This window comes from Cygnus olor, chromosome 5 (assembly GCF_009769625.2).
Source record: "Cygnus olor isolate bCygOlo1 chromosome 5, bCygOlo1.pri.v2, whole genome shotgun sequence".
Taxonomy (NCBI): domain Eukaryota; kingdom Metazoa; phylum Chordata; class Aves; order Anseriformes; family Anatidae; genus Cygnus; species Cygnus olor.
The window spans coordinates 26,334,376-26,357,310 of NC_049173.1; the positions used below are offsets into that span (position 1 = coordinate 26,334,376).

The window sequence follows — 22,935 nt, forward strand, 5'->3', positions numbered from 1 at the left end:
TTGAAATTAATGAGGATTACATGTCTGGTAAAAATTAGGTAGCAAGTGCCTATTGCAAGCATAACTGGAACACGGATCCTGAAATCCTATGAATGTTGAAAGATAAAATGTTAGATTAACATAGTTTTGTTTGAGCAGTAACTCACTGCTAAACCATGGTGAAGACTGGTTTTGTTAAAGTGACTTACTTTGACTAAGTGAAATGATACTAGTACCATGTGAATGGTACCAGTTTTTAAACTGATTCTGATATGATGCAGGACTCTGTAGGACTATAAACAAGGAGAGAGAGGGTGGCTACTTTTATTGTTATAGTTCTGATATTGTTGAGGCAGGAAATCTGTCCTCCTGTATAGAGTGCTGAATTGAGATTGGCAAAGCCTGGCTTCTGTTCCCAAATTAGAGACTGACTTCCTGCATGTCACCACAAGTCTTGGTTTAGTCTACTGTATAATACGTGTATGTTCTTTAAAAAGGGCTTTGAGAGGCCGAACTGTATTTAAGATGAGTAATAAAGATGGAAAAAAGTGTCGTTTTTAGTCTACTTTTTAATCTCTCTGTATTCTGATGGATGTGGTTCATCACACATCTCTGAGGGAGAACCAAACCTAAGGGAAGGAACTTAAAACGTCCCTAGGGTTTGTCAGTGAGAAATAATCAATATTCAATGTGCATGTTCCTTTCCCTGTCTTAAAGAGGATATTCTTTTAGCCTGTATTTACCAATGATGTTTTCACATGCTTCCAAATTCCTCATCTTGGGCAGAGACATTCATACTTTCATTTTGTTCTTCTCATGACGACTGAACAAACATACATTTTTCTTTCTGAGAGATTGCTCCAGACCATGCATTTTTACTTTCCTGTTCTATACAGCTACTTTTTCTTTGAAAAGATGGTTGTTGTTGTTTTTAAAAAATAAATAAAACTGATACTGGATAAGAATGTGTATAGTTATGTTGAATAGAGGTTTAAAAAATATTTTGATTCATCTGTATCACCCATACAGAGCCACATGAGAAGAGTTTATGTTATCTTTCAGCAGTAGAATTCCAGAGCCTCCATTATTAAATGAGAGTTGAAGAGTTAACTCTAGTGGGTTTTGGAAGTAATAAATTCCATACAGATTATGCCCAATTTCTTTGGCTCTGCTGATTTGTTAATAATAATGAACATGCTCTATTAAGGCTCACTTTCCAAGAAGATGCCCTTTTAATGATCGTTAACTGTTATAAAGTATAATTTGTGATCATAAGTCGGTTCAGTGTGGGTAAGGAAATATACTGCAAATATTCTTTAGTTCACAGGGCTTTTTTGTGTACAGTTTCTTGAAAACTCCTCATGTGAGCTTTATTGACTTTGATATAAATGTCAATTCTGAATTTGTTACATCTTTTCTTCTTATAGTATTTTTAGGGTGAATTTCCAAAAAACCTTGTTCTTTGAGCCTAAATTCCCTTTTACTTGCTTTTGCATTTGATGATAAAATATTTTATCATTTTTACTTCATGTTCCTCAAGTGTCACAAGGTTATTTGGCAAACAACTGCAGTATTAATGGTATGTAATGTATGATTTTGTGTGTTTTGTCTAACAGGAACAGCAAAGGTTGAGATAGAGGTAAAATGTATATAGTTACACATTTTATTTGTCTACAGTCTTTGTAAAACCAGTTTTCTTGTGTTTTTGAACTTAATTGGTCAGAAAAGAAAATCACAATAGCTTAATAGCACCAGTGCTTCTGAAAAAAAATTCAGTATCCCTCAGTTAATGCTAGCTGAGTGGATCTATAGAGATACTTAAATATAGTAATGTGCTGTTTAGCTTTTAAAATCATGCTAGCTTTGATAATTTATCCAACTTTAAATCTCTCTGAAAGAATACAACTGTCACTGTTTGGTGATACCAGCATAGTAGTGAATAAATTTACAATTCTATTTTTGTAGGAGTTGGGCATGAATTCCCCAAATCTTCTGTTGATAAGTCCTTTTCTAGAGGCTGGAGCCGTGATCAGCCTGGACAGGCACCAATGAGACAACGCAGTGCTACAACCACTGGATCTCCAGGGACAGAAAAGGCAAGAAGCATAGTACGGCAGAAAACAGTTGGTACGTATCTGTAAAAGCTGATTTAAGTGACATTTGAGAAAGGGGAAGGAATTCATAACTGACATTGTAGCTACATGGTTAACTTTTTTTTTTCCCCACAAAAGTATACTCTCTGCAGTAATTAGTTGAATATATAAGTGTAAATGATGTAGCCTTACATGTTTTGAGGGTAGTTGAATAGCTTGTTACTACAATTACAGTTACTGCAAATGAGAGTAATGTAGTTAAGTATTGTGTAACTTTTAATGTTTGATCACACGCTTAAGATGCATTAGAAAAATAATACTGTTGTGTGTCTATGGAAAAGAAAAAAAATTGAGTAATTTGATCAATGGTATGGATAGGTGGCTTTTTAAGTCTGTTTTCATAAATTATGCACACAATAGGTAGAGTATTTTCCAACTGTGGAAAGAAAAGTGTGAGAATTATGTACATGTCTGCATAGTTCATAAAATGTGTTGTCTTTTACTATACCCTGAATCTTGCGTTAATGAGAGATTGGCGCAGCCGTGTAGTTCTCCATTTCTGAAGTGACCTATTTCTCAATTTCATTACTTGCAGATACTCTTTCCAGTGTTAGAAATGACTGATGGTAGTCAATGGTTTAGATGGATTGCTCAAAAGAAGACTCATTTACATTTGTATGATTTGCCTACCATATCTTAACATGAACTGGACTGTAAATTTCTTTACTTTGTTTTCTTATCTTGATGATCTCAGTGCTATCCATTATGTGAAGGAAGTTTAAGCGGATTTTACTTTTTCATGTAAAAGAAGAACCTTTTAAGGAGTATCTCATGCTTTTTCACTGTCTCTGTAGTAGTAGTGGCTTCAGTCATGAAGTGTTCTTGCACTGATACTTCTTGGAAGCAGGTACAATCTGACGCAGTTTTAGAACGCAGGAATGGTAATCAAATATGTAATAGTGTTAACTTTTCAGAGATTAACATCTCTGTTAGCTTTCCAAAAATCTTCACATTTGTTTTTTGAAGTCACAAAGGTTATGTAGCAAAGAAAATTATTTGAATATTCTTCAAAATTCTTAATAAATTTTTAAGATCTGTTTACGAGTAGCATCTGAAGCCTTCTGTTGGGGTGGGAGAGTTGTTTGTTCTGTAAGCACTACTATAAAAATGCTAATTTTGTGTATCCAAATGCTACACAGCATTTCCTTATCTCATGCTGACAGCTAGTTTGGCTCAAAAGTTTTCCTTATGGATTACAGATACTTTAAATGTAACTTCTGCTTCTCTTCAGATAGGCTGTGATTAACTGTTGCAGTATTTTTGCTTTAAGTCTTAATTGTCTTAACAAGGTAAAGCTCATGTTAAAATTTCTCCCTCTCAAATTATTATTTCAGATGTCAGAAGGTTATACTGCTTGATCAATTTTTAATGGTTTTGTTTTGCTGTTATTTGAAAGATGGCTATTTATATGATGTTAGCCCTAAAATCACTGCTTATACTAATCAAGCTATATATTGACCTGGTTAGCAGCAAAATAATCTGATTTTAGTTTCACTATACTTCAGCTTCCTTCATTTGGTTCTTTTTTGCCTTATATTTGATATTAATGAGCCAAGTTTATATTACTGTAACCAGTTAAAATTTCATCTCTATTCATTTTATAGAACACCATCCATAGACAAGCATCTTAGCATTAGTAGGATAATTTTAAAAGATGAAAAGCCCCCAGAAAGTTTCCAGAGCCAGAATCCCAAACTCTTCAGTTCTTCATCAACGTTTTTTTAAAAGATGTTGATGAAGCATCACATCAGGTTACAAAAGCATACATCTTAACTGTCAGCAAAGATTTGCTTGTTATCGTCTCAGGTCTTCTAAGAGAGCTGTTCAGGTGCTTCCTAACCTGTGCCAGTTAAAATAGGGTCACATAACAAAAAAATGGTTTATAATAAGTAAAATTTTCTGTATAACATTTTGCTAGTTTGTCTGCTTCAGTTAATTAATGCTGCAAGCAAAGCCTAGAATTGAGTCAGACCTCAGATGTGTTGCATGATGTCTGATATGTAGTATATTTCCTTTGATTGTGAGTAATATACTCTTTATATCTGAGTAGGTAGGATGTGCATGTTGAATATGTTATGGTAAGAAAAAGCTGGGGTTTCTTTTTCATCTGTTTTATGTTGTACACATTTTGTGTACATCTGCACACCTTTGTTTTTTGAGCCATCCTCATGCCAGCGCACGTCTATTGCTGCACTATTGTGTTTTACTCAAATAAAAATCACAGCTTTCCTGATATGCAGTGTGTACATTTTTAGCCTGAACTTATGTAAAGTAATTTTTGGAAAAGGGCCTTTAAATGCATATGGGTTGAAAAATCTTTTGTGCGGCTAGATACAGAATTTGTAGGCAGCAGATTCTCGTCCTATAAAAATACCAGATCTGAAGGAATTTAGGAGTCTATTGTTCTGTGTTTTTTTTTCTATAGATAACAGCGGAAGGTTTTGAACTGACATATCTAGTCCACATTTTGTGTTAAGTCTGACTCTACTTGACTACTTAATTGAACATGACACATCTTATTTAAAATAATTATTCAGTGAGATCACATTTTCATTTTACAGCATCACAATGTTAATCTTGCTTTCAGTAATAATATGTTACATTTTTCCTTTGAAAGTTTCTCTAAAATTTCTGTCTTCCAAATTGTAAATGTGATTTTCTATTCCCTCTTTTTAGAATCAAAGTAAGATGGTGGAAGAAAATCAGTCAAATTACAAGGGACACTTATTTTTAATGATTTGTATTCAACATAGTATCCAATCTCAAAAGTTTGGTTTATTTACTCTGTAGCTTGATATTTTCTCTCTTGGCTGCATTCATTTTAAAATGCATAATGATGAATGCAGTGCATTTAACCATGACTGTATTCTGAATTTTAATATTGCATCTCTTAAAAAGAAGTTAAACAGTTGCATGTAGTTGTCTTTTTCTTTTTTTTTAAGTTGGTTTCTGTCTTTTAAACTAAATTTAATTTAAAATAGAGGATGGCTTCAGTCTTAAAATATCTGTCTTTCTGAATTGTTTTTTCAAACTGTTGTTAAGATTCCACCTAAGTTGTGCTGCATTTGTCAGATGTGTTTTCTGCTCTATGTACATAGACCTACCCAAGTTATCTTCATGTTGCTGTGTTAGAGACCATTCTTTAAGAAGATTTATAAGTGTGATGTGCTCAACTTTTTCTGTACTTCATTCTTTTCTTCTGATTCCCGTATAGATTAGGAGCACTGAGATTCTAAGGGTACATTCCATGTTTTGAAAATATGTGTGTAGAAGTTCAAAGACTGCTTAAGTATTGTGCAAACAATATTTATGTAGGATGAACTGAAGTTTCCTTAAGAGAAGTTTATCAGCAACTATTTTAGCATAAATTCTGAAATTTGCAACAATTCGAAAAGGAAACTGCTTGAAACCATGAATAGTATTTTTTGAAGAACTTAAGCTGTACTTTGAAATTGAATGCAATATCAGTTCTTGCTATGTCTTACTATGACAATGGAAAACAAATGTCATAAATGTTCACTTTAAATCTGTTGGAAAAATTGCAGTTATAACCTTGATCCTGTTGCCACAATTCTTTTGTAAATTTTCTTTCTGTAGGACTGTTGGCAGGATGTGAGAAACAAAAAGGTGAATTGGGATCAGTTTAGAAAGATTTATCCAATATCCATTAAAATCGAGACCCTGTGGATAAGAATGCAACCGTTTTAGTTGACAAACCATTTCACTTCAGTCATTTCATTTTTAATGCAGAACTATACAATGTTGTATTGCATTTTTTTCCACACAGAATTGCTTGTTTCCTTCTTACAATTTTGAATCTCTTTTGAAGAATCTTAAATTCAAGACTATAGATCAAAATTCAGATGTACTTATTTAAGAGCAAACCAAAGTAAACTAGAAAAATGGAAATGTAGTGTAAGTTGGTTTTTTTCTGTTAAAATATATAAATTTCAGAGTGCTTGTGGAGTGCTTTAACTTTGATTTTTCAACCCCTGATGCAATGGGAGAAAAAAAAAGTGTTAATTAGTTTCTTGGTTTTGAATGCAAAATCTCTATAATAGTCATAATAAAAGCATTGTTGCTGCTTTACATAAAAGTTGAAAACTCAAAATGTCTTATCAGTGTCCACTGATTTTTTCTTTCTTACAGCTCTGCCAATATCTGCCGTGCTGAAATGTTTTAATTTTTAAATTTTCTTCCTTTTTATCTTTGTTTTCTCTGTTGCTGCTTTTTCTGTGACACAAGCCTTTCATTATAGTCACTCTTCTTTTTTCCTTCCCCACTTCTTTCTTTTCCTTTTTAAAGCCATGAGAAGCCGATCCATTGGTGAATGTGCTCTGCCATCGGCCTATATACGCAGTGCTAAAAGTGCTCCTGTTCTGATCCATACTTCCAAACCCTTCTTGCCTGATATTGTTCTCACTCCCCTTTCTGATGAGCTTTCAGGTAGTGCCACCTCTGCTAATTTCTGCACCCCCTTTATCACTTTTTTAAACCTTCTGCTTTCAAATTCTGCAAAATCATTAAATTTTTCAAAGTAAAAATACTTGGGGGATGGGATGGGGGGGAGAGGGGAAGAGATTAAGAATGAATATTTTGAATTATGTAATATCATGCTATTTCGCAATCCATTCTGGAACTGTTAGAAGTTAGTGCTGTGCCAATGTTTACTATCATAAAAATGAAAATGAGAGGAATCTCTTGCTTTCTCAATTTATTGGTAAGCATATGTGTGGCCAACCATGATAATGATATAATTTAGCTCCCATGAAAAAAGAATTCCTAAAGTATATGGTATCGTATAGTATGCTTTACAGAATGCCTGTTTTTCATTAGTATATAAAACCATAAAGAGTTAAATACAGTTTTGGATTCTGAAGTGCTATGGTTTGGTTTCGTTTTCCAAATTATCCATCTTTACAGAGTTGTAGTTTTCTATAATATTATGTTTGACCCTGCAGGATGGTTGGCTAGAAGTTTTTTGGTAGTAGCTTTCTTTGGAGGATAGTCTTTGAGCAAGTAGATTAAACAATTAGGGTTTTCACAGGTTTTTAAAATGCACATATGAAATTTTACAGATAATGTTTTTTCTTGTACCCCAGCTATTACTTAGATAGAAATTAGTAAATGCTGACAATCCTATTATGCCTTTGTCTCAATGAGTACAAAAGTGAAAGCACAGTGGGATATATACACACACACACTCAAAACTGTGTACAAATAGAAGGATTTAAGGGCAGTAAATTTTTGTATGGAAGATATGTCCTATTTTTTTCCCACTTTCTTCTTGCCTGCCTCTTGTTACCCAAGAAGTATCAGGAAATGTGTTTTGAAAGTTGTATTCCATGCTGTATTGCCAGAATGTGTTTGTATTGACAGAGCATATCTGTCTCCCAGCTGGTACTGAAAAGCTGTCTTTTCTTTCTGCCTTCAAGCAGAAAAAGGGGAGGTAAGGCTGGTTTAAGGAAAGTTGTGATTAGGTGAGATTACCCAGAACTATCAATTTCAGTGTCTTCCATACTGTAACGTCCTAGGAACCAGGCCAGCATTTCTTCCGAGTATGTGCGCTGTCAGAGACGCAGCCCTCTGTGGCACGCTTGTGATGTAGTCAGTAAAAACTCTTTAGGATAGTGTCCCATTTTGACTGTATACCAGTGTGCAGGGGTGAGCCCTGGTTGCCAAGGAGGCTGTTCATTTGGATTTTAAAACATTTTCTTTTCAGTGCTGATAATACAGTAGCAGTTTTTCATTACCTTAATTTCTTCTTCTATTCTACAAAAAGGAAATTTCTGTTGGCACAAGCACTACACGATTGTATGAAAATGTTTGTATACTTGTGTGTGCTAGTCCTGCATACATGAGCACCTAATAAATAATACTGGATCAACATTGAAATAAATCTTGCTGAATTTATTTCAATGTGTGGAGCTGCTTGGCATGCATTTGGAGTTCTCCATCCAGTAATTTTTAACATCCTAGAAAATCATAATCACTGCATGCATGCATAGTATGCAATCCTCAGGCTGGTTCTTTATATAAAATGAAGTTTATAAAACATACGAAAGATGCATATTGAGGACTCAGGATGAGATCAGTTTATCATAAATATATATATTAATCTCATCTATAACCTTATCATGCATATTTTAGCTGCATCCTTTGGTCCTCAGTTGCTGCTTTCATGAAGACCAATTTCTTACAGCTGCAAAAAGAAATTCTTGAGGCTCTATAGGCACAATCCATGTTAATATCTGCCTAAGTCAATAAAGACTCTGAAATAGCAGTTGTAGCTAGAGAGCAACACCCATTTTATGGGATGTTAGTTTGTATAGTCAAATAATAAGTTGAACAAGAATGTTGTAGAGAAATTTGTTGCTGGTGAAAGCAGAAGAGAAAGGAAAGGGTTAATAAATCTTGCAGTATACAACAATTTTCAGTTTATGTTTATTTTCTGGAAGAGCTTGTATGTATACTCTCTTTTTCAATATAGACTTCTCTATTTCCTGTCCAATAGCATATTTACAGTTCAGTAAACTTTGAATCAGGTCAAGCTTCAATTTTCAAATTATAACTTCCCTGAAAAATTGAGCGTGGAAATTACCACTTTTCATCATATTCCAACACATTCACTTAGTGCAGATGTATCCGATTCCTCCAGGTTATATGCTCTGCTCAGAAGGAAAATACGACAATCCTTCTCCAGTTCTTTCTCAGAAAAGTGTGAGCACTTCAAAACGGGTGACATTTTTAAGGTGACTTCTGATTACCATAATTAAATATTATTGAAATAGTGTAAGGACAATGAAGTAATAATTTGAAATATTTTTAAATGAATTCAACATACTTTCTTCATTTTGGCAATAACACATTGGGATTTTAGGATGTACTGAGTTTACGTAAATGTACTACTGCAGTCCTGAAGATAAACTCTCTAGATAGAACAAGGTAAGTCTGTTTATTGTGGCAACTGTTACTCTTCATTGTTATTCTTGATTTTAAAAGCATATCTACAACTTCTTAAGCAGTATGTCTAAAAAATAAATCTGGGGAATAAATGATTCTATGAAAAAGGAACTAACAGAAAACTGACAAAGCTGTTTTTACCTTACTGTTCAAGTGCCTGTCCCATAAAAAGACAGCAAGGGATAGCTTGAATTTGTACAATTAGTTGAAGAGACACTTAGCCTTGCCTGTTTCAGTGATTTTATAGTATGTAGTATTCCTGTAACATATCAAGAAATGTGATGAGGAATGTGAAGGTTCTGTATTTTGGTGGATGATGTGAAGTGGGTTGAAGATATTTCCATACGTTTCCTAGGTGATCCCTGTTGGAACTGCTGCTTTCATTACAGTTAACTATGATTTGTGCTGATGGTAAAGTATTAGCTGTCTCTGTTGAGACTAGGAATCACTAATTTAAATTTTCATAACAAATGTTCTTGTCTTTTCATAGGTAAAAGTGATTTTACTCTAATGTTAGCTGTTGTATGGCTGCAGGATTTTTTCAGTATTTCTTAATTTGGTAATTCCTAGGACTCATTTTGAGTAAAACTGGAAGAAGATGGGGAGGTTAGCTTCCATTTAGCATTTAGTTTTGCATTTTGAAGATGAGAGACGTTTCACAAAACATCCTTTTAGGGGAAAAAAAAAGTTATATTGTTAAATAATGTGTTACTTATAGTCATCTTTTCCCGACAGGGCCAGTTCTTCCATGTCATTTCAAAGCTTTTTAAAAAAAATAATTAAGTCTCAGGTATACGCTATATTACATATGCCATAATATTCATAACTGTGTACTATAGTTTCTGATATTTCAGCAACTTACATACATTCGCACAAGTTATGAAAAAGTAATAGTTTGCCACTTCAGTAGACAATTCTAATTTTCCAGAAAACTTGTATGTTCTCTTTGGAGTTGTGTATTTTTCTGAAGACGTAAATTCTATGAAGGGTGCTAGTGTTAAGCTAATTTGTATTCAAGTTAACCATTTCTTCAAGCTAGTTGGTATAATATTGGTTGAATTATTGAACTTATTGGCACAGCCCTAGCTTTAACTGTATTTCCAAACGTTCCATGGTCTCACTGTTTGTTCTCATGCATGTTAACATTTAAAACCGTGTTCTGATGGTCTAACTCATTTATATTACATTCTGTACTGGATATTATGTGTGTTTGTTTTTAACACTCTAGTACTGGAAAAAGTATATTTATTGTACTTAAGTAAACAAGGCTCTGGACTTTCCTGGCTTTTTAAATCACATAATTAGGATGTAGCGGTAAATAAATATTATCTCTGTATGTAAATTCTAGTGTGTATTACATATACCTTTTTCCTGCAGACATTGATGATGCTCAAATTCTTCCACGTCCACCTCGAGTCAGACATTTTTCACAGAGTGAGGATGCTCCAAGTGAAGTTTTTGGTGCATTAAATGAGGAACAGCCACTGCCACGAAGCAGCAGCACCTCTGACATCCTGGAACCATTCGCAGTTGAACGAGCCAAAGGTGCAGTTCCTGTCATTGACAGTTCATCCCATCACGCTCCAAGCTTACAGAGTTCCACTGAGACCTCTTCAATGCATAGATCCACTGAAAGCCATATTACTGATACAAATAGCAGAGAGTCCTCCTTGGAAGTTGGGGATAGTATTTATGACCATCTTTGTCATTTAATAGGGCCGGTAGAATTTGCAAACACAACCTTTGAACAAAGCCAATATGTTGACCTTGAAGGTGAAGATGATCTTCTTTCCTCTCTGAGAGAATATCTTAAAGAAAAAGAAGAACTTTGCGGTAACTTTGAGATAGATAAATGTGAGGCTTCTGCTCACGAAGGTGATACATCAGTAAATAGGAATGATAGATTACCACTGGATGGATTAGAAAATAGTGATCAGACTGCTCAATGCACGAATAGCATCACTGTTACAGAAAGAGCTGATAACACAGAGCTGCACCTAGAACAAAACCAAAGTGGCTTTATAAGTAATATTGCACCTACTCAAGTAGACATTTTTGCAAGAAATGAAGCACTCGATAAAGCCAGACAGTTAAATATTGATAAACAATATGAAAGCCTGTTTGATCATGGGTCAAGTAGTCCTAGCAGCAAAGAAGGGAAGAGATATCTGTACAGGCAAGCAGCCACTGAAGCTGATGTAGATTCAGCTGTGGAAGCAGCATTAGCTGAAAAGCATAGAAGTACCCAATTTAACGAAAAAATAACCAACTCACGTGTTATGCATGCAAAGAAAATTCTTCCTAAAGCACAAGTTAACCCTCAAATGCCTCACATCACAGTTACAAGCAAACTGTCACCAACTAAACGGAGTATATCTGAAACAGTAACTCATAGGGCCAAAATCATGAAAATAACAACTAAAAAAAGAAATAGTGTTCATGTAACTTTTAGACCATCTACAGAATCAGTTCAATTTTACAATCCTCTTGAGAACAAAGAGGCTGCTTGGAAAGCACGACTTCGTAAACTCAGTGGCTTCAGTAGTGGTGGTAGTGGTAGCAGCAACAGCAGTACCAGTACAAGCACCAGCTCATCAGCTGTCATGGAGCTGGTTAGACCCGGAATATATAGACCTCTAGATGCGATCAATGCTGCTTCAGTTGGTAGCAAGCAAACTAAGGAAACTCCAGAAACTCAAGCAGCCATGCTGCAAAAAGAAGGTATTGCAGTTAACCAGTTCCATAATCGTAGTGCATTTAGATCATCAGGTCAGGAGTCAGCGCAACAGCAGGGTTCCCTGGGTGGTGTTTATAAAACTGTTGTACATGCTCTTTCGAAGCCGAAGGCAAATGTTTCCCCACAGAGGCAGAACAGAGTGCCAGCAGAGGCTCCACTGAGGGATCTGTACAGTCATGTAATGGGCTATTTTGGAAGGAAAGCTGCAGGTGAGCACTAACAGTGTGCAGAGCGCAAAAGGAGAAAGGCAGCACCAGTTTGGCTTAATGCGACTGAAGCAAGCTCTGATAAGCAATCAAAAGGCTTTGGGATGATCACTGCTTTCCCTGTTTGGTTATGCATGCGCCTATAGCCAGCTGATTTTCTCCCAGCATAAGTTACTTTTACATACTTTAAATTACTAATTTCCCTTTTAAAGATATTTAGTTGAACCTCTTTGCTGCTGAAGACCGTCATGTTAGGGAAGAGGAAGAGACAGTAAATGACCTAAAAAAGGACAAAACCTTGAGAGTTTTGAATTTTCATCTACCATGCAGAGCCTCAAAATTCAGCCTACCAGACGATTGGCATGTGAACATGATATCAGAGTGTACTACTCCCCTGTAACTGTACTTTGTCAGAAGGACCTGGCTATCAACCAGCTACGTTCAACTGACTACATTTCTGGTTCATTTAGTGTGTTTTCTTCCTCCTCCTCTTCCTCGCCCTCTCCTTTTCCTCCTCCAAAACAAAAAAAGCCCCTCAAATTTACATTTGGAGGTCAGTTTAGATAACTTTTTTAAAAGTTGTAAACAGAAATCTGTTACTGGAATGATTTCGTTGTGACAGTTCTCTGTGAATAGTCATAAGGTTTTGTCTGAATCTTTTTCAAAACATTCTGTAGGCCTTTCTGTATGCATCCATCAAAATGGATACAGTTACATCTTGGCAACATCTTCCATTGCTTCTTTTTTCCTTGGAATCATTCATGGATGTTCATGAAGGTCTCATGATAGTCCTGCTAACTATGAGACCTCTCTGGACTGAGCAAAAAAGAAGGCTGTCGCTCTAATATCCATTGGCTTAGTTCACATCCTAAATAACCTCAAATGAACAATAAATTAACTTTCAGCAGTAATGTAGGTTTTCTTTTTTTCCCATTGTTATGCTAGCATGATTAACAGAGGTTCTGTAATGCATCCTGCATTGAGATGTTAATGCCACCTGAGGGCAGTCTGTGAAAGCATAGCACCATGACAAGTGGGAAGTAGTGTGATTGTCACGTTTATCCAAAAAACAAACAAACAAACAAAAAAACAAAAACAAAAACACGATTTGTTCTCAGTCATTTCTGTTTCTCTGCAGGATCTTTTCTGACAGAGATATCTAGAAAGCCTATTTTATTTAAAATCTGTAACATCTAGCAGAGCCTCAACATGGAGCCATGAGGGGAAAATTCTTATAGAGAAAAAAAGAACTGAAAAAACTTGAAAACTTTAAAGTCTAAGATCATGAAGTTAGGTCTAACAGCCACTGCTAAAAATTAAAAGGATAATTATATCGAAAATATAAAAATGATCCTTGAGTGAACTTAATTAATTGTTCATCACCATTGACCATCCAGAGATTGAAGTTTCATTCCATATAGTAGCATGCTGTTTTATTACGTAAGACTTTTATTTGCACTATTTATACTAAGTGTATACAGTGCCACATTGACATTTGTCATTATTTTATATCACAATCTATTTTTTCCACTACATTGCTTTTCATTAAGAATGCAATGAAGAAGGAGTGCCTGTAGGAATAGTATACAATTGTTAGGATTTATTCCTTATTTTTTTGTGATATGGAGGAAGAATATGTGCTGTATCCTTAAAGCAAGCATTAACAACTTTAAGTAGTGCTTTCCTATAAGCTTTCTTGCTCTTAAAGGTTTTACTGGAAATTGACTAACACCTGCTTAGTGGGAAGAAGTTGTTTTACTAATTCCTACAGTAGAATCTGCTTAAAAAGAGGGAATTCTTAAAATGCATGTTTGGCAATTTTGATTTTTTTTTCTATTTATTAGCAGGGCTTCTTTATTTGTTGCCTTTTGTTTTGAAAATATGTTGATTTGTTCTTTACTATATACAGTTATTCATTTGCTTTTAGCTAATAGAGAGGACATGAGTCAAAAGCTGCACCCTATTGATAGTGATATTGGCAGCAGCAATACAAATGTTCCTGACCTCATGGATGAATTTATAGCTGAGAGACTCCGCAGTGGTAGTGCACTGGTAAGCCTTTAAACTTCCTATATTTCAGTATGTAAGTCTGCACATTTGTGTGAACTAATAAATGACATTATTAAATCACTTTACTATATAGTAAGATGTTTATCTTACTCTGTTTTTTATGAATCAGAATTCAGAATATCACTAAATTATTCTTTGGCTTTAAATCATTTTGAAAAAGATTTGTGGTATTTTATGCATTTGTGTTTACATTTTTATTAAATTTTCATTGTTCAAACAAGGTAGAAATAACTGTCAGATGAATAGTCTCGTTGAATTAAATGGCTTTAATTGCACCTGCAAAGATCTTTGTACGCAGGCAGTTCCAGGATAATAGTTTATATATAAATTTGCAGACCGCAGTGTAATACTGTATTTATGCAAATACTGGAGTACTGTAGTATGGTACTATTCTCTACAGTTTCAGCCAGTGCAAGACTACAAAACTACATTAACACATGTTTTTCCTTTATTTTTTTTCTACTTAAAAGTGTTGAATAATTTCTTGTAGTTTTCTGCTAACAGAATTTTTCATATGCTTTATTCCTATGCTTTTCCAGTAATGACATGTTGTTTTGATTATCATTCATAATCAAAAATTTCAATCAATTTTAAGTCAAGAATTTCTGGTTACACTTGAATGCTTACCAAATAAGACAAATGATTTGAAGAGATAAGTGTTTTATTAAGTAGCAAAGAAGGGAGAAATATTCAAAGAAATGATGCAAATGAAGAACAGCATGGGTGATAATTGAAATGTACTGTTTCAAAGTTGTTCCGTTCTTTTTTCTACTTTTTTAAGTTTGTTTTTTTTTTAAGGAAAAGAAGGTCATTCTAAGACAAGCTACTGTAGAAAGCTGGCAACAAGTATCTTAGTTGTTGCTAATAAGGGACAGAAGAAGATTCTTCAAGGTGATTGGAGAAATTAGTTTGTTTATCAGCATCTTTGATTATGGAAAGAGAGGACCTATAGAGTTTGTTCAAATGTATGCTTTTTTTCTTTTTTTTCTTTTTTTTTTTTGTATTGAAATTATGTTTATCAAACATTTTTTCATCTTGCATTACAAGTTAAAAATGCTAACTTGCAGTTAATATTTTTTTACATATTTCAAGTTGGTAAAACAGAAGTCATCAGAGCTGGCCACAGAAAAAGAAAGAAAGAGAAGGGGGTGTTGTTCATTTTCTCACATAGTTGGTCAAGAATTTTGATTGTTAATAGTTCAGGTGAGAGAATTGGTACTTTCCTCAGGTAGCAAAAAACGGCCAAGGTAAGTTTGAGTAAGTGCTATGAAACTTGCCTGTCACTGATCTTGCAATCTAGCACACAAGAATGGATATTCTGTTTTAAAACAAAGTACCAAGTTATTAAGATTACTTTTAGATTATGGATCTATTGAACGCTAAATCCTTGTATTTTGTCAGACTTGTCATTCTGAGTAAATCTCTAATTAGTAGCAAGATGGTGATGGGAAAAGAAGTGACTAGACCTAATGTAAGTCACCTTCAGTCTCTTAGTTTACAATGTGTAAAGATTTCAAGCCATTTCGTAAAAGATCATAAATTTCTACATTTATCTTTGCTCCTTCTCAAACAAACAGTCCTACTTTCCACAGTCCTTTCCACTCCATGAAGAGTGGCTTAAAGAAAAGACTTGAGTAGAACAGCTTACTTTTACATGAGCAAATCTGTATGCATTATTTCTTGTATATACTTTTTTTGCCTTAAGTCAATACTAAGTTTTGGCTTAATCGTAAGAAAATTAGATGTGAATTAGAAAATTCATTTGCTTGTGGTGTACATTAAATTTTTGCTTATAGCATCATAGTCTGTAAGCCAGAAAACACTATATTTCTTGAAATCTTTTTTCTGCTTGTGCCTGAAACAAAGGTTAACAAGTCTTGTTTAGTAATTTAGAATAATTTGGAGATAATGCACTTCTTTACTATTTTTTTCTGAAGTCTTATATAAGTGCAGCTTGTTTTAGTCTGAATCCTTGTCTTTTAAAATATGTACCCAAACATCTGTTGTGCAAATAGAATTTATATGTATGAAATTGTGTGACTACCTAGGTTCTTCACTTTCTGCTGTCTGGGGTTTTAGGAAGTCTTGGCTATGTAGGATGATGACAATTTTTGGCTTAGGTATTTGTCAACTGTTTGTTATATAATGACATTTGCAAATGACATTTGCTTTTTCCATTGTATGTAAATAAGTCATCCCAGGTTGTAAACTACTTTGTCTCTTCAATGTTTAGAATGTGACAAGACGAGGAAGCAGTCCTGGCAGCCTGGAAGTTCCAAAAGACCTTCCTGATGTATTGAACAAACAGAACCAAATGCGTCCTATAGACGACCCGGGCGTGCCATCCGAATGGACATCGCCTGCTAGTGCAGGCAGCAGTGACCTCATCAGTTCAGATAGCCACTCTGACTCGTTCAGTGCTTTTCAGTATGATGGCCGCAAATTTGAAAGCAAGTATACTTTTTCAAAGTAGGAGCATTTTTGGTTGACTGCTTGTGAATTTCCTTTGCCGAGTTTTCTTTAAGTTATATGCCAGCAGTCTTCTGTAAAAAGAGCTTATTTTGATTCCCCTCAGAAATTACTAGTAAGTTAATGGAGCAAGCAGGGTTCTTGAGAGAATCATTTTTATAGTATATGAATAAAACAGCACTGAAACATTGCTGTACAAAAGCTAAACAACAGTGCACAGAAGTTAGAAAGCAATATTTGTTGTCTTTTCTCTGGAGTGTATCTGCGTTTTATGCACAAAATGTAAAAATGAAAGACTGCTTACTTCAGAATTTATTTCAATTCTTTTGAAAAATTTAGGTAAAAGGTAAAGAAGGCCATCTGATATTATTACAGTGGTCTTTTTGTAGCTGTAGCTTAATCGAGATACTAAATGTAATATCATAAAATTAGTATGCTATTGTAATAACTTAGTATGCTTTTCATTCATTTCATGCATCTGTTCCCACTCTTACTCATATGAAGGGGTTATTGTAGTTGCTTGGAATTATGTTTTCATGTATTACAAAAGGGAGAAATAATGTTTGTATGGCAGAAGTATTTATTGACAAAATTGCAATTTTTATATACATAGTTGTTATGTAACTAAGTGATGTTATTTAACTACATTTGAGCATGATATTTTGTCTTAAGTGTTGAAAAAAACATTAGCCAGAATGCCATTTGCTGTATAATTTGTAGTTTGAAGTTAGTACTTTAATGAAAAACTTGGCTATTTCTTTCATTTTACAGATTTTGCATATAAACTTCTTAATGTATGTTTCCATTATTTTTACTTTATTCTCATTTAGGTACACTTACAGCGACTAAGCAGAATACAGGACATGCAATAGGAATGTCTTCTCCAGAAGTTCAGTCACAGTTTTGTGACAGAAATGAGAATGTCCATAATAGCCAATTACTTTCTGCTTTTACATCTTATGTAAATTGTGCAACAGTGTGTTGGAAGCATAGGAGATGTACATACAAGTTTTACATGGAAGATTTTGGAGGTGCTAGGCTTTTGTATTTTATATTAGTGGTATTTTTAAATTGTCAGTTAATACAACACTTTCCTCATACAGATTTCAGCTTTGGCACCGAGGCAGGGACACCAGCTTCCACTGATGTTGATGCAATTTCAGGACAACAACAGAGTGCCGAGGAGCAAGAAGTAGCCAGTCTAACTACACTCCACATAGATTCGGAAACAAGTAGTCTCAATCAGCAACCATTGTCTGCTGAAGCTGCAACTATTACTGGTAAAGTAGTTAAAAAAATAATCATTTTTTTCAGAATTTCTCCACCCATCCTGAAGAATACAAGGTTCAGGTTCTGTGATGAATCTATATTCTGTATAAAACAATTCTTGGAATTCAGTTACTGTTTGATTGCAATAGAACACTAATGTGTGAAATAACAATTGGAAATATTTTGTTTGACTTAGCTACATACATAATCCGTTTCTTGATGCTAAATGTGTTTTAAACCCTTCATGAGAAAATCTTTGTAATTATCAGAGAGAAAACGTACCACAAAGTGTAAGCTAGATCTTACCAGTGTCCTTATATTACTGGTTGCCAAATAGCTAGTTTTGAGTAAGTTATTTTTTCTTGAAAGGCTTTGCAAGTGCTTTCAAACCAGTGCACAGAAGTCCTATGCGATTCTTTTGTTTACACCCATATTAACCTCTCTCCATATTGTCTGTTGTTAAACTTGGAACTTTCAATATGCAGAATGTTACTGTAACATGTAAGATCAGCTTCCATTTGTGTAACTTATTTCTTTTTCTTTTAGGGTTTTCCCTGTTTTGTCATAAAAGTAAGCCTGTAATGAACCAAACCAGTGTTTCACAACCTCAGTCAAACTTGAGGCTCTGCCAATTTATTTTGCAACTATTTCTTGAGAAAGAGAGAGGATTAACAACCATCAAGTGATGCAGTTAAACCAAATTGAGTGGGCTGCTTTCTGAAAGAGAGAATCTCCCTCTCTCAGAAGTATTTGGAAGAAAGGTCTCTCAACATATTTCATGAATGAGACTTGAAGACATCCATAGTCATTTTTATACTCCTTGTTCCATAACCGTTAAGCGCTACCATGCCTATCACAATCCTGGGAACAAGTACTGATTTGTCTGTGAAAGCTTACACCTACCTACAGTGTCCTGTTCGCTGTGACAAATCACACTGCATTTTCAGAGATACTGAAAAGACCATCTTTCCTTGCAACTATTTTCATATTGTGAAATTGCCTTTCTGCTGAAAAAGCATGATATTAGCTTTTTCAGTGTAGTTGTTTAGCTTGTTCAGCAGTGATCAGCTTGACTTTTATTCTCGTCGCTTTTCGCTTTGCTGTGTGCTTGTTGAGAGTCCTCGCAGAAAATGTTGTCTGTTTGTTTCTGTGTTAATGATTTCATTACTGTTTGGTGTTTTTGTCTAAGTTTGCACTATAATTGTTAAGATTGGAATTAATGACAGAGTTGTCCATTGAGAAAGTTCCGTGGCTGTCTTTTCTTGTTGTTTGGACCACTGTTTTAGAGAGGCAGCTTTTGTGTGTCATTTGTATCAGTTAAATGCAAGGTTTCCTGAGAGGAAGACTTGTGCACTTTTACCGTCTGTCTCTGTCTGACTGTTCCATGCCCCCAACAGTGTTGGAACCCATTGTCTAATTTCTGCTAAATTGACATATTAGAAGAAAACAGAAGGGTTTTTTTTTGAAATTTTATGAAAGATAGGCAGCTGTATAGTGAAAACCACATGTATGAAGAAGAGTCCTATGACAGGGAGACTGCAATGTGAATTCTCTTTATTAGATACCAGAAAATCCATGCAAACTCAACTTCAAAGCACACTCATAGGAAACCAGTTTTCAGTAGTTCTGCTGCTCAGAAACCTACTTGTTTCTAAACACGTTTGAGGGTTTGGGGAAAGAAAATGTCTTCTTCGCATATAGGCTTTATTTCATATTCTTAGCAAATGACTGAGTTTAATATAGACTGTTGTTTACTAGTCTCGGAACAAGCTGAACCCATAGTATTCCCTGTCAAATTTGAATCCATGTAGGCTGGGGTATCTTCTAGTGCTTCTTAGATGACTCCAGTAGTTCAGTAGTTTTTCCATAATTATGTCTGTCCATTATTTTCCATTATATGAAGGTCTGTTTCCCTTTCCCTCTCTTTTTCTCTCCCCACCCCATTGCTTTTTCTCTGGACCTATTTCAGTCCCTCCCCTCTTAGTGAGCAGAATGGAGAAGTAGGAAAAGATTTCTTTGAACATCTTTAAATGTGTATTTTATATTATCTTTGTGTGTATGTGGAAAACAAGTGATCAGTAATGAGTGGAGAATATAATATAACTGTTGAGTTAAACAGTCGTCTGTGTGTGGAGTAGTGGAAAAGGAAAGGCACTACCACAATTTATCATTTACAGAAATTAATGACATTCATATGTATGTCCCTCTCTCCTGCATAGAGGTGTTGATTTAAACATGGTAAAAGTTGCATTACCTTTGTCATTTAAAACAGATAGAAACCTTTGCAGTTTAACAATTTACGTTCATTTACCACAATTTCTGTTCTGATAACACTTCACATTTTCTATCAAGTTCTTTAAACAATGCAATTTTCTTCAGAAGAAAGTACATTTGACAGCCCAATAATTTGGGGAAAATACTCTTAAGAGCCTCATTTTTGATTTGCTATCCCTAAAGTCCAATTAAACTTGTTTAGCAGAAGATAGTGCAGAAGAAAAACACAAGTACCAGCTCCCTCCCCCTATGTAGGTATCTCAGTAGAGATCAAGTAGTTGCCTAGAGAGGTTGCCCAGTGGTGATCATGGAAAGATGCCTTTGCAGCACTGCCAAACTTGTATTATTCTGTCTTAGAGGAAATAACATTCCTTGCACTATATAGAACGTTCCCTCCATTTGGATTTTCTAATCACCAGATAAACATCAAAGAATATCAGTTCCTGGTATGAGCTTTTATTTATAAATTAACTTGTATGCATCCATAAACCTGGAAAAATAATTGTTCCAGCAAAATTTATGTTTAAATAATTTGCTGGAGAGAAATTTAGGTGAAGGAATGTAGAGAGAAATTTGACTGATTCAGAGCACTGAAAGTGCTGCAGAATAAACGCATTTAAAATGTTTTGCACTTAAAATGGAGCTCTGTTAATCCATTTGACTATCTGATTTTGATGTTCATCTCTCAGCTTTCCTGCATGTAATTTGTTGTCTTTTGGAGCACCATTCACAGGGAGATCTGCTTACAGTTTTTATAACTTTTCTTTCTTTTTTTTTTTTTTTGGACAGATTTGGTATATTAAAGTAGTTCAGTTTATTTTAATGCTATGTTTAGTCAACATTTCAGCTCAAGAAAATAGAAAAGGCTTTTAAGGTAACTGTTAAAAATTGCATTTGCAGGCTCTGAAAGTGCTTCTCCAATCCAATCTGCTCTTGGATCCCGATCACAGACACCCTCTCCTGCCACTCTTCATGCAGATCATATTGAGCAGAAGGATCTGCAGCTGGATGAGAAGCTCCACCACTCTGTTTTACAGACGCCAGATGACCTAGGCAGTATCTGGAATAGAAACTATAAACCTGTTTTTTTTTTCCTTTCCAATGCAATATAGTGAAGTAGCTAGTATCCCATTAGCTGTAGACAATCCTGTACAAGTCTATTTCATCTGCACTTTTAAAAATATTTAATTGCAGTTATTTTCTTTAAAAGCAAACAAAACTCTTTTTGTCTTGCATTTCATTGGAACTATTTGCAGTAGATTACTGGTCCACACATTAATAATTGTTCTATTTGATATGTAGAGTTGTGCCAACTTGACCTGCTATGTGGTCCTCCCATGGACAGTTCTATCATTAATGTACAGTAATAAGACACGATTTTTAAGTAGTGTTTTAATTTCTTCTTGGAATATCTGTTGTTTTCCCTTTATTGTTTATAATATATATATATATATAATTACTTTAGTTATCAAATTCTAGAATATGTTTTGTAATGTAAATACAAAGTTCCCATTTCTCCCATATTTCATCTCATGGAAACAGAATAGTGTCTGATGCATATTTCAGACCCTTTTCTTTTAAGTAGCCTACTGATGGACAGAAATGCCATCATTTTGCTTTATACTTTGAAATCTACAACCCAGAAACCATTAGTGTCTCTACCACAGTGGTCCAGATCTTCAAAAGAAGAAGCTATGTGATAGGACTGAATTCAGATTTCATTTTCATTTTGTATGCCTGTGGGAGCTGCAAGATTTTCAGAAGATCTCAGCAGGTTCTGGTGCTGAGGTGTTTTGAAAATAAGTGTGAGAGGGACAGGAGGAAAAATCTGGATACCTGCAGCTTTAAAACTGTGGCTCTTCAGCTGGTTTGGTGTGTTTGTGTAGCCACATCAAGAGCGAGCCATTGTAATCTATCATTTTTCTTTGTACGGATGAACTGAAATGAACAGACCTTCCACCTAAAAAGACTGTTCATTCATATAATGTGTAGAGATAATGTGTACCGATGTGTAGAGAGAACTGGTTGAGAGTAAGACTGCATGGTGCTAGGTACTGAATGTTGCCTCTCAGTCATACAAATTTACCACTTAAAGAACATTAGCCAGAGACAACAGTTTACTCCCACCTTTCTCTTCAATTTGCAAGTAAAATACATGAATAGTAGATTCTAAGGAAAATCATCTTTCTGTTTTATTGGAAAAAAATATAAAGTTGAAATGTAACTATGCTTGGAGGGAGGCAAGTGGAGTTTTGGAGATTCATTGACTCCAAAAAATTGAGAAACTTCTTATAAAAGTATTGGCCCTGTGAGGTCCATCAGATTAGTATTAGGGCTGCAGCGGTGACCTAGATTGTTACTTACGAAATGAATATAAGAAACAGAACAATTCTTTTAGAGAGTTTGAAAGTAGATTTATAGTTAAACATTTTTGAGATGGCTTAATGGGTAAGAAATATCTTGCTCTAAAAGCCTTTTTCCCTTTGGTTTTAAGAAAACCGTGTATGTAATAGTTATAGCAGAACTTTTCTTTCTCTGAAGGTCTCACTGTACTTTTTTCTTCCATTACAGAAACTAGTGAATTTCCCTCAGAATGTTGCAGTGTGATGGCTGGGGGAACACTTACAGGATGGCATGCAGATGTTGCTACTGTGATGTGGAGGCGGATGCTAGGAATTTTGGGGGATGTCAACAGCATCATGGATCCAGAAATTCATGCCCAGGTTTTTGATTACCTCTGTGAACTGTGGCAGAATCTGGCCAAGGTAAAAGAACTGAACATCTTCTCCAAGCTGACCTGATTGGTCAGGATTTT

At 34.9% G+C, this 22,935-nt stretch overlaps 1 protein-coding gene across 20 annotated transcripts in view; it reads left to right on the plus strand.

Moving 5' to 3' along the window:
• RALGAPA1 (Ral GTPase activating protein catalytic subunit alpha 1) overlaps nucleotides 1-22,935 on the plus strand; it is a 131,477-nt gene that overhangs the window by 34,309 nt on the left and 74,233 nt on the right. For 7 of the 20 annotated variants that reach the window (XM_040557420.1, XM_040557421.1, XM_040557422.1 and 4 more), the window contains exons 16-24: nucleotides 1,945-2,106; nucleotides 6,438-6,578; nucleotides 10,473-12,041; nucleotides 13,966-14,090; nucleotides 16,342-16,558; nucleotides 17,408-17,608; nucleotides 17,681-17,857; nucleotides 21,021-21,173; nucleotides 22,692-22,885. In XM_040557420.1, the coding sequence (XP_040413354.1) occupies nucleotides 1,945-2,106; nucleotides 6,438-6,578; nucleotides 10,473-12,041; nucleotides 13,966-14,090; nucleotides 16,342-16,558; nucleotides 17,408-17,608; nucleotides 17,681-17,857; nucleotides 21,021-21,173; nucleotides 22,692-22,885 (2,939 nt within the window). The remainder of the gene's footprint in view (nucleotides 1-1,944; nucleotides 2,107-6,437; nucleotides 6,579-10,472; nucleotides 12,042-13,965; nucleotides 14,091-16,341; nucleotides 16,559-17,407; nucleotides 17,609-17,680; nucleotides 17,858-21,020; nucleotides 21,174-22,691; nucleotides 22,886-22,935) is intronic. The other 13 variants (XM_040557434.1, XM_040557435.1, XM_040557429.1 and 10 more) reach the window with 9 other exon arrangements.